The sequence below is a fragment of the Coenobita brevimanus genome, chromosome 103, assembly GCF_032717465.1.
Source record: "Coenobita brevimanus isolate Jiangsu-jjx chromosome 103, ASM3271746v2, whole genome shotgun sequence".
Lineage (NCBI taxonomy): Eukaryota > Metazoa > Arthropoda > Malacostraca > Decapoda > Coenobitidae > Coenobita > Coenobita brevimanus.
In genome coordinates this window covers 5,351,132-5,363,438 of record NC_137056.1, presented here as the reverse complement: position 1 = coordinate 5,363,438, position 12,307 = coordinate 5,351,132, and the positions used below count along the sequence as shown (strand labels likewise).

Here is a 12,307-nt window from a genome sequence, read left to right as displayed (position 1 = left end):
GCTTAGAGAAGAGGGTAGTCAGATATGGAAGACTAATCACATAAAACCTAGAACATTAAACGAGATGAGGGATGTATACGAGAAAGCAGTCTGGAGCTTCCCATAGCCATTCTGTCAAAGGGGCTTCTGGGATGGAGCAAGGCACTATGGATAGCAAATAAATACAAAAATTTTGGTTTAACCAATTTCAGGTTTTGTCTCCAGAATAAACAATTTAAGGTACTGCACAGCTGGTAACAAGTCATTTTTGTGTATTTCATCCTTTTGTCAATTACTGCAAGGCTGGGTTCGAGCATGTGTTCCCTCCTTTTAAGCAGTAACTTATGCCATATGTGAACATGAAGCAATTGGTTTCTGGTGATAACCAACGTATACAACCTAACATTACATAATGTAAAGTAGTGTCAAGCACAATGCATTCAAATTAATAAAAATTAATCAGTACTTCAGCACATGACACCAAGGCAATCATTCATGTGTATAATAGACCAGTGATGTACTTATCTTCAGTATTTATTGAAGTTATGCTCACTTTCACTCATTACTGTCAATTATTTTTTTAGTACAATCCAAGATTTGTCTGGAAAACAAAATGTCATGGTAGCATAGAGTAAGTTGCTCTTCATATTATGGCTTTTAAGTGCCTTATATAGCATTGTTAAATAATGGACGGAAAAATGCACACAGCGCCAATGTTCTCAGAACTGGTTTTGCTCATGCATTATTGATGGGTATAGTCAGTCAAGGGGCAGATTGCTTTTATCCAGCATTGACAGTGGAAGACAAGTGTTTCGAGATAAATTTGTCGACACAAAAAGTACAGCAACTTGCCCAATACTACCTTGGAATTTATGTACATAGTTGTTTACAATCACAAAGTGTAATAACAAACTTCCTTTTAGTACACTGGACCTTTTCCCAAACTTGCTTCACATAAAAGACTTCATACCCTGATTTAATCTATCACATGCGCCAGTTTGTACTATGGTTCTTTACTTAGTTATAATTGCACAGCTTCAAAATTTCTGCATCTCAAAACTTTAGTACTAAATATGTTCTTTCAATAAGGGTACTTGGTTTTACAAACTGTACTTGTTGAATTTCAAACTGCATTACAGTTCTTTTTATTAATATATTCACTCCAAGTTTAATTAAACAAAACTTGAGAGATTTTGTTTTTATTGGTCTATGTGTTAATCAGTATCAAGTACAAAAAGCGTGGCAAGCCTCCGCCAGGGTAGTAATGGCATAGTACAACACACAAAACCAAAGACAGTTGGGGCTTCAGACATATGTACACACTATATAACCATCACTACCCTTTCAACCACCTTGACAGTTAATTTATCAATATGTACAACAAAAACTTTTTATATAAGAGTAGTGACACGAAATTCTTATTAATGGAAATTTCCTTTTGAGCACTACACTCTCAAGAGTATCCACAACAAGAATAACAAGAATGAAAAGCTTTAACAGCTTTCAGTGACAAAAAAGTTGAACTGGTCGATTCTTGTACCTAATGTGAATTAAAGTCCATGAAGAGATCGTCACAATGGTATGACTTCCTCTATCGTATCGAGGAAAGAAAACTTGCCATAAGATAATGATGCTTGATGAGAATGGAACAACGGAGAACTCTTACGCATAGGGATCCCTAACCATTCGAACTCTGCTTTAGCGAGGGTCCCGTAGTTTACTGGTGCTACCAGACTAGCTAGAGCAGACCTGAGCGATGACAGGTATGTTCACTTGAGGAGCAGCACTAGCACAGTACCACATATCCATTTATCCCAGGCTGGGGAAGTCACGCTCGTCATCCATCTTGGGCGCCTCCTGGCGAGCGGCACCTCTGCCACCACGACCCCCGCGCTCTCCACCACGCCCGCCACGTCCACGCTCACCACCACCACCTCGCCCCCCACGCATATCACCTCGCCCACGCCCTGGCCCTCCACGTCCACGCCCTCTGCCCCGACCACGGCCAGGAGAATCAGCAAACTGGAAGTCGATGGGCAGCACCACCTTCCTCCGGCCATGATGCACCTCTTCCTCTTCTTCCTCCTCCTCTTCCTCTTCAGAGTCCTCAATTTTCTTCTTCAGCACATAAGTCTTCTTCCACTGAGCCTGGTTTTCTCCCTCACCAGCACGGCGGATGTTAAAGGAAGGCTTGTTACGGGCACCCTGCATGGCCTTCCACTCATCCAGTGTCATCTCCTTGGCACTTTCATCTTCTTTGGCAGTTTCCTCAGTCTCTCCAGGCCCACCCGCCTCATCAGTGGCCTGTCAAAGAATTCCAATACAATATTCCTGACTATGACAGAACACAAGAATAAATTTCAAAGCAAGCCTGAGGACAGTAAATCACCCAGGGGGATGAGGGTGGGTTCATGGAATGTGGGAAGTTTGAGGGGAAGAGCGGGGGAAGTCGTTGAGGCATTCAGTAGGTGGGGGGTGGATGTGGAGTGTTTGCAGGAAGTCCCGGGGGGGGGGGGGAATATATATATATATATATATATATATATAGGGGTGTTGGTGTGATGGCTGCGGAGAAATGGGTGGAATATGTTATGAATGTTATAAGAGTAAGCGATATGATATTGGTAGTGAAAATTCTATTCGGTAAAAAGATAGCTGCAGTTATATCAGCATATGCTCCACAGGCAGGATTGGATGAAGCAGAGAAAGATATATTTTGGGATGATTTAATATGTGTAGTAGGTGGTATGCGGGATGATGATGCAGTGGTTTTGGGAGGGGACTTAAATGGTCATGTAGGTGAAGCAGCACAAGGGTATGAAGGAGTACATGGGGGATGTACGTATGGTATAAGGAATGCGGAAGGGGAAAGGATACTCGAGTTTGGGGAGGCAATGGATATGATTGTGTGCAACACACATTTTAGGAAAAGAGAGAGTAGGTTAATTACGTATGAGTCTGGCGGAAATAGCAGTCAGATAGATTATTTTCTGGTTAGGAGGGCTGATAGGAGGTTAGTGAGGGATGTTAAAGCTATAGGAAGTGAGGAGTGTGTGCAGCAGCACAAACTATTGATTTGTGATGTGGTGCTTAAAGAAAGTGATGAAAAAGAGGACTTATGTACCTAGGAGGAAAGTATGGAAGCTGAAAAACCAAGTAGTAAGGGATGCCTTCTATATCCAGATGAGGAGAGTGGTGGCTGAACAGGGAGCTGTAGACAGAGGCTTTAATGAACAGTACAGAGCCCTCAAGAACGATCTCTTGAGAGTTACTGATGTAACATGCAGGTGGACAAGAGGACCACAAAGACATAAAGTAACCTGGTGGTGAGATGAGGGTGTAGAAGCTGCAGTTAAGGAGAAAAGAAGGATTTTCCGGGATTGGAAGAAGGCTGGTAGCAAGGAGGAATACTTGGCTGCCAAGCATAGGGTTAGAAGAGAGGTATACAGGGCAAGGTCTGAGTCACAGAGACTTTACTTGATAACCCAAATCATGGGAAAAGGAAAAATATGATATTTAAGGTGGCAAATCAGATGAAGAGGGATAATTGGGATATTATAGGTGAGCAGTGTGTGAAGAATGATGAAGAAAGGGTAGTGGTGAACAGTGAGGATATTAAAGATGCATGGAGAGAGCATTACAGCCGGTTGCTGAATGAGGAGTTTGATTGGGACAGGGAAGGTTCGGAGCCAGCAGATCCAGTGTTTGGCCCTTGGCCTTTCATTGATGCTGCTACTGTGAGTGAGGCAATAGGCAGGATGAAGGTGGGGAAGGCAGCATGTGTGTCTGGGTCGACTGCCGAAATGTTGAAGGCCTCAGGAGATAAAGGGGTGAGGTTAGTCTATCAATCTATCTCTTGCCAGACGCCATAATCCCATACGGGGTGGCCATTTGACTCCGAATTATTTGTTTTACAGGAAGAGGCACTAACCCTCCACCAACCCACTTGACACGTAGGGAGCATGTATGGTTTGGTTATATGGTTACCACCCAGTGTTGTAAATGGTTTCTTGGCTTACAGGAAACCATTTGGCTTGTCACTCAATGTACAGCCACCTGTAAAGGAAAGAAAAGCAATACGTAGTGACAGGAAAGATGGGAGAAATAGGAAGAGAGGAGGGCAGGCACAGAAAAAGAATGATAAAGGCTAAGGAAGAAGTAGGCAGCACTACATCAAGTAAGTGGTCACTGACCTGATAAATATGATTATTTATGAGTGTGTTGTCCCAGATGATTGGCTGAAGAGTGTAATTGTAAATGTGTATAAAGGAAAGGGTGATGCCCTGGAAAGAGGAAATTATAGGGGTATAAAGCTTTTAGATCAGATAATGATGGTAATGGAGAGAGTTTTAGAAGGCATGGTTAGAGAAAGAGTGAATATTGATGAGACGCAGTTTGGGTTTATGCCAGGTAGAGGGACCACTGATGCCATATTCATTGTTTGACAGCTTCAGGAAAAACATATTGGTAGGAGAAGGGATCTGTCTTTTGTTTTTGTTGATTTGGAAAAAGCTTTTGACAGAGTCCCTAGAGAGGTGGTGAAGTGGGCAATGAGAAAGCTTGGCATGGAGAAGTGGCTGGTTAGGGTGGTTATGGCTATGTATGTGGGTGCTTGCACCCAGGTAAGAGTGAATGGAGAGTTGAGTGATGAGTTTTCCGTGAATGTTGGTGTGCATCAGGGGTCAGTTTTAAGTCCCATGTTGTTTATCATGGTACTTGAAGCCCTCTCATGTGACTTCAGAAACGGACTCCAGTGGGAGATGTTGTAAGCTGATGATTTGATGTTGACTGCAAAGAACGAAAGGGAGGCAGAGGAAAGGTTTAGGAAGTGGAGAGTTGGTATGGGGCACAAGGGCTTAAGGATAAATGCAGATAAAACAAAAGTGATGACATCTAGGGTTGGTGGCGGTACTGTTAAAGACAAGGGAGTGTGGCCATGTGCAGTTTGCCACAAGGGCGTGGGAAGTAATTCTATCTTGTGCAGTGTTTGTGATAAATGGGTGCACAAGAGATGTAGTGGTATCAGAGGTAGGCTGCGAGATAATGCTGATTTTATGTGTATGGCGTGTCAGGGAGAGCAGATGGAGATTGTCAGGTATGAAAGGATTGAACTTGCTGGTGAATCTCTCGAGTGTGTGGAAGAGTTTTGTTATTTGGGAGACATCTGTGCTGGAGGTTGGGCTGGAGCTAGCTCTGTGGCTAGGGTGAGAAGTGGTTGGAAGAAGTTCAGGGAGCTCTTGCCTCTTCTGACGTTGAGAGGGCTCTCCCTACATGCTAAGGGGTTTTTGTATGCAGCATGTGTCAGGAGTGTAATGCTGTATGGTAGTGAGATCTGGGCAGTACGAGAGGAGGATTATTCGCCGGCTCAGACATACAGAAATGACAATGATTAGGTGGATGTGTAGTGCATCCCTGCATGCAAGGTCCCAAGGGGGAGGGGGTTACGATGGAAGAGTTGAGAGGTAGGATGGGACTGGAGTGTATTGGTGTTGTGATGAGGAGAGGTAGATTTAGATGGTTTGGACATGTGGAGAGGATGGGGGATGATAATTTGGTGAGGAAGGTGTGAAGTGTTAAAACTGGGGGTTGGGTTATGAGGGGTAGACCGAGAAAGACACGGGACGAGGTCATTAAATGTGACCTTAGGGCTAAGGGACTGAACAGGGAGGCTGCAATGGATCGTGCAGCGTGGAAAGCCGCCATTAGGTGACCAAGGCCGACGCATGCATGTTGGAGCCTTTAAAAAAAAAAAAATCCATAATATAAACACTGCATCCCAGGATTTCAAATTAAGAACCAGGGAACAAAAATTGGAAGGGAAGAATGTTAGAGAAACGGGAGAGAAAAGGATTTAGGCTCAAGTTGGTAAAAAAAAAAAAAAAAAAAAAAAAAAAAAAAAAAAAAATGTGCGGAATGAAATGTGGAGAAACAAACAAAATGTGGAAAATTATGAAGGGTGTGATAAGCAGCAGAAGAAGTATGTGGTATAAAAATTGTGAAAGAGGTAAGATGGGTAATGCATAGTTTAATAGCAATAATGGCATAGCCTTGAAGATGAAAAGAAGACATGGAAGATGGTTTGGAAAAGTGTACCTACGGAAGTGAGAGAAATGAACATGCAATAATACAGGAGGCTGAAACAAGCTGAGCAACAATATAGGAGGCTGAAACAAAGTACGACATGATACAAGAAGCCAGAAAGTGAGTGGATGATGAGAATGGAAGAAAGATATGCGGTCAGTATTAGAACAACAGAATGAAATACTGAGACAGCAAAGGATGCTAAAGGCTTGAAGGTGAGCGGGCAAACTTCAGAGTAAAGATGGTGGGATGCTCCAAGATGGGGATGACATATTTAAGAGTATCTTAGCTTTGAAGGTGGCAGGTAAGTCATAGTAGTTACCTGCTAGGGCCTGGCTAAGGGAGGTGGTAGACAGGTGGATCAAGGACCAGTTTGGAGAGAGGAAATATAGCAATTAATACACTGAAGCTTCATTAGGGTCCAGAAGTGAATAGTATTTGTGGAGAAGTGTTGATGTACAGTATGGTGATAAGGCTGTCAGCATAATGCAATGCATGTAGACAGGCATGGTAGAAAGGGTGAATGCCAGAAGAATGGAAAATAGCAGTAATAGTTCAAGTGTATATAAGAAAAAAAGGAAGAATTTAAGAATCAGAGGGATGAGTAAATGTATATGGCAGGGTCCCAATGGTGAAGAAGTGGGCAGAATTTGAATGGGTAGAGAATGCGTAGACTGCATATTTATAATGTCTGTAGTCAAGTAAATCACAAAGAATAAGAGGCTGATATGGTACAGGATTTTGATAGGGTGGATTGGGAAGGATTATGAAGTGCATTAAGCATTCATGATGTAGGAGGGAGTTTGTCGGGGGGGCGGGGGCTTTATGAAGTTAGTACCGCATGTGTCACAGAGGGGAAGAAGCTCCATGATCTTTTTAACATCACAATACTCCCTCTTCTGTCTTTCATTCCTTCATTCTTTCCTCTCCCTTCTGCCTGTGGGTGACTCTACACTGAGTGACAAGCCAAACGGTTTCCTGTACACCTGGAAACCAAGAAGTTAGTACCGCATGTGTCACAGAGGGGAAGAAGCTCCGTGATCTTTTTAACATCACAATGCTCCCTCTTCTGTCTTTCATTCCTTCATTCTTTCCTCTCCCTTCTGCCTGTGGGTGACTCTACACTGAGTGACAAGCCAAATGGTTTCCAGTACACCAGGAAACCATTTCCTATGCTGGGTGGTAACCATATAACCAAATTTTGGCGCCTGGTGGTTTAGTGGGTAATTATTGTGCTCCAGTCTGATTGGACCGGTGAAGATTTATATCCAAGGGGTGATTGGGGTTTATTGCTCAGGTAATGCCACTCAGGGATGAGTGAGGCTGGTCACTCTCATCTTAAATGTCAGGACCAACTGCCTAGCCCTGGACTTCTACACTCCTCATGGGGCAACATAGGATTGGATGATGGATGGATGTAGGTGTAGGCAGCAATGTGTCTGATGGTTGTTTGTTATACAAAAATATATAAATAAATAATTCACCATTATCATCATCCGGACCTCCTTTCCCACCCTAAGGCACGGTGAGGAGTAGAAACATCCAGACAGCCCAAACTTGCCCAATCCAACAGGCCACGCTTCCACTCACTCACCATTCAAGTCCCCGGAATCCTGACTCTATCGGACATGGCAAAAAACATTCACCACGTTCTGCAGCTTCACATAAACGTATCCGATGGAGTCAATCCACATGCTGCTACGTTAATAAGGGGTGCCAAATCCCTGATCATGCAATTCTCAAAACATTTGTCCAGGCAGCTCACACACTCATCCACCACATCCTTCCACCTTCTTCTTGGCCTGCCTCGCCTCCTTCCTCCTCCAAATTCACTCTGATGTAACTTTTTCACCACTCTATTGTTATCCATTCTCTCCAACCACCATATAATATGATGTACAAATATCTGTACTCTGGGTGTAAGTCTTTGCAGGATATTGTCAACTGAGCCTCTGAAGGAAAATCTTTTTTTTTATTATATTTACTTATTTTTAATGAAGCCCTCATAATGAAACTCCCGCCTCCCAGAAGAGTAATTTAATTAACCCTCTCTGGCACAGTCACGCGAATCGCGTTCCTAAGCACAAAAAAATTTGCCAAAAACTAAGTTTTCGACTGATTTACGTCAAATTTTGGTGCGTTCTAGCGGGAGTGTGTCTGTCCCAAGGTAAGGCATTGGCAACATTGTGACTGCTCTGATGAGACAATGCGCAGCAGAAAAACCTCAGTATTTCACCACTAGCCAGGCTGGAGGGTTGCGCAGCTGTCAGTTGTCCCTTTAAACCCACCACTTTCCCCCCTCCCACCCGAGGCAGAAGCCATTGAAATATTGTGATTGTACAGTGTTTTTTACTATAATATGAAGTGATAAAGCCTCTGAAATATTGTGACTGTACAGTGTTTTTTACCATATTATGAAGTGATAAAGCCTCTGAAATACTGTGATTGTACAGTGTTTTTTACTATAATATGAAGTGATTGTGTCTAGGGAACAAAGATATATTGTTTGTAAAGCATTGGGGCCCATTCTCAGCCATTAAGCCTACAGGCAGGAGTCTGGTTTGTTATACCAGGGTTTCCACTCTCCTTCACCCTGTCTGTAAATGATGAGTATTTTACCTTTTTATAGGAAAGCCAATACTTATATTTGTGAAACATATAGTGCCTGGATTGGTGGCTAAGGACACAGGCGGTCATGTACGCCATAGAGTTGGGAAGGGAATGATAGAGGAGATTGGGATGGAATCATGTGATAGTGTTTTATATTGCGTATGGTTCAGTGTGAAACATACGTATAAAGTAATGCAGAGAGTGTTCACCGGGAAATATTGCATGCATTGACTGACTTAGCAAAAACATGGCACAAGTATCACAGAAAAGAAATATGCCACAGCCACATATATATACGTATGTCGTGCAGTGAATATTCGTGGAAAAATCTATTGTGTGCATCACATGTGTTTTAGGCAAACGTATTGCAAGGAGAGAAGAAAATACGCCACAGCCACACACACACACTACATAACTCCTCATCTTCCAGCAATCCTTCAAGCCCCTGCCAGCATCTCAACACCTCTGGAAGAAGTGTTATCTGTATTTTGTTGATTTGTATATTGACCTATTTCTATATTTCTATATTTTTTACACAAATAAGTATTGTTTTTTACCTACATACGTATGAGATGGAAGAAAGTTCTGCTTCAGTATCAGTACCCAGCAAAATGACTAGTGGTCACGTCGTTTCTGAGAGCACCATCAAAAACCTTATGATATTTTACATGTATACTTTGAGTATATATGTGTGTGTATATATATATATATATGTATTATATAAAATAATAATAATAATAATAATAATGAGCGAAAATATGTAGCTGTGGGTGAGGAGGAGTACTCTACGTTTGTTGTCCAATTACTCCAAAACTATTGTACCTATCGATTTCCCGTAAGAACCATGATCAAGATCTGCGAATTCTACGTATGTTCAGGGCATAACAATATAATATCTTTAACAAAGAGGCTGGAATATAATGATTATTGTGCGCACATCACTAAAGCGACGAATGGCAGTGAGTACCCAGTCATTTTTGGCGATTTACTCTAAAACTTTGAGGCGTATCAAAACCAGCGGATGCTCATGAGAAAGCTCATGAAATTCTGCATATTATTATGCAATAAAAACATAAGGTGTGCAGGAAAAGTTCTTCTTAAAAGCTCCCTGATTTTTTTTTTTTTTAATGGCTTCCAGTTTTTGGCTATTTTCTCGAAAACTACAATTCGTATCACAACTGGATTTGCTTCATTAGACAGCCGATGAAATTCTCTATCAAAACTTCTAATAACATTTTCCTGTATGACGGAAAGCATTCGAATGGTGATGTTGGGATATGAAATTGAAGTAGCAGAATATTTATTCTCAGCTGTCTAATGTTGTTTTATTCGTGTTTTCCTGTTTTTTAGTGGTGCTTGCCAGAAAACTTGCCAAAACTTATCGTGTGCGAGAGGGTTAAAGTATTTGTTCTTTAAAAGTATTAGCATATCTTGAATTTTGCTATGCTGCAGTGTTACAGGATGCCTTAAAAGGTACTGTGGTAAATTTGTCTATTTATCTATCTATTGCCAGACATCGCAATGGATGGCCACAAACAAATTATCTCCATGTCGCCCTGTCCAACGACATTTCACTGCCTTCCTCCCAGGTTTCACTCCCCTCTCCACCTCGTCCTCGTCCTTCGCTTCCCTCTCCCCCTCATTTGCATCCACTCTCCTCATCCGACTCTCGTTCTCCATCCTCTCCACATGGCGAAACTACCTCATTGTATTTCTCCTAACGCTTTCTATCACAACCACATCCACACCCACACCCACACCACAAAGCTCCTTCACTTCCTTATTTGTCAGTTTGCCTCTCCACATAACTTCACATGCTCCTCTCAAATAACTCATTTCCATTGCTCTCACTCTTGACTTGTGTCCTTCCAACAAGGTCTAAACTTAGCTTCCACACATTAGGGTTGGTCACACAATGCAGCAAAACCTCAATATAACGGACTTCAATACACCAGAATTCGCTTTTCTCGGAATTGATGAGCTACCAGACTAAAATCTTATTTATCAGAAAATGTCCAACAAAGCCAGAAGCAGTCCGGACTGCCTGACTACTTAAGCTATGTTCACCGCAATAAGGTAAATAAAAGACATATTTATTAGTGTACAGTTCAGTATTATTATATATATTTTACCATTTGACTATTGCAGTGAATGTCAAACAGTACAGTACTGAAATGGTTGTGAAATCAGTTAAAAAACCATTAGTGCAATCCGGACAAATGTCTGATATAGCAGGAAATGTCCAGGTTAGCTGAAGGAGGTCCAGATGTTGCTTTTACTGTATGTTAATTTCGCTTTTTTTTTCGGAATGGCTCGGGCCCCAATTAGTCCGTTATAGTGAGGTTTTACTCTACTGTCATGCAGCAACTTTTTTATTTCCACGCTCACTTCCCTGTTCCTCATCACTGCTTTCAAAGAACCAGCAATATTTCTTCCTTCGCTGTTGTACCTTGTCAAGCACTTCACCCTCTAAACTTCCATCTTTACTGATCACACTACCCATGCACTTTAACATACATTTTCAATTTCCTCCACATCCAGCCTCACTGTACATTCAGTGATTTCATTACTCTTGAAGACCGTAACTTTACTTTTCCTTACAATCACCTTTAGATTCCATTTCTTATACACTCCCAAACTCATTCATCACACCTTGCATTTCCCCTTTGCCTTCACTTAACAATACAGTATCAGCAATCAACAGTACAGGGAGTTTCCAAACACTGCCCTCTCTCATTAGGGGCACTCCAACATCCACTGACCAAGCTTGTACAGTCGTCAGCATAAATTCGCTGCAAGTCTACTCGTGTGATGTGAGTCCTTTTGTCTGGCAACAGTGTAAGGAGACTAGTTGCCATATAGCCTTTTATAAACTTTAATGACATGTTTTTAAAAAATGGTACTAGAGGCTGGCTAGAGTACAATATTATGTATACCGTATTTAATCAGTATAAAAAAAAAAGCGCAAAAGCTGACAGAATGTTACGAAACGACGTACGAGCGTAATACTCTGAAATTCCTCATAACCGTGTCTAAACTCCCTTCCCCTCTCTCCCCCTTTCTCCTCCTGATGTCCCCCCACCCCTCCTTCCCCCTCCTACTCCCCACTCACATTCATGCCTCTCCACTTTCTCCTCTCCTCACTCTCTCTACCTTCATTCATTTATCCAAGGCACTAACCCAACTGGTGCATCACAATTCTCTCGACTGTTTACTAAACCAATATTGTCCTGTTCTCAATTGCTCGAAAAGCTTTAATAAAATGTATCCAAGGCTAATTACCAATATTCCTTCCTGTTCTAATCCCATTCTCACCCTCCCCGTCTGATTCCCACTCTTTTTATTCCAGTTGTCATTCTTTTCTCCACCCCTTGTCACTACCAACAGCCGCTAGATACAGAAACGTTTGAGGTCTCGTTCTTGTGATGTATTATTTCTTACTGTGTGTGTGTGTTTAGTGAGCCTGGCAGTTGGTGGCTATTATTTCAGTAGGCGAAATTAAACGAACATTTGTGCCCATTCCTCCAACTTCCTCACTCTCTCTCTGTCTCAGTCTGTCTGTCTGTCTCTGTCTCTCTTTCGTTTCAAGGAAAATGTTCCCATCCTCCTCATACTGTTCACTGATTCATGAAGCAGG

General features: G+C 42.1%; 1 protein-coding gene across 2 annotated transcripts in view; it reads right to left on the bottom strand.

Annotated features, from left to right (window-relative positions):
* Positions 1-495: 495 nt before the first annotated feature.
* The window catches only part of LOC145415722 (uncharacterized), a 33,968-nt gene continuing 22,156 nt past the window's right edge, over positions 496-12,307 (bottom strand). For both annotated transcript variants that reach the window (XM_080284947.1, XM_080284948.1), the window contains one exon: positions 496-2,283. In XM_080284947.1, coding sequence (XP_080141073.1) covers positions 1,789-2,283 — 495 coding nt within the window. In that variant the 3' untranslated portion in view covers positions 496-1,788. The remainder of the gene's footprint in view (positions 2,284-12,307) is intronic.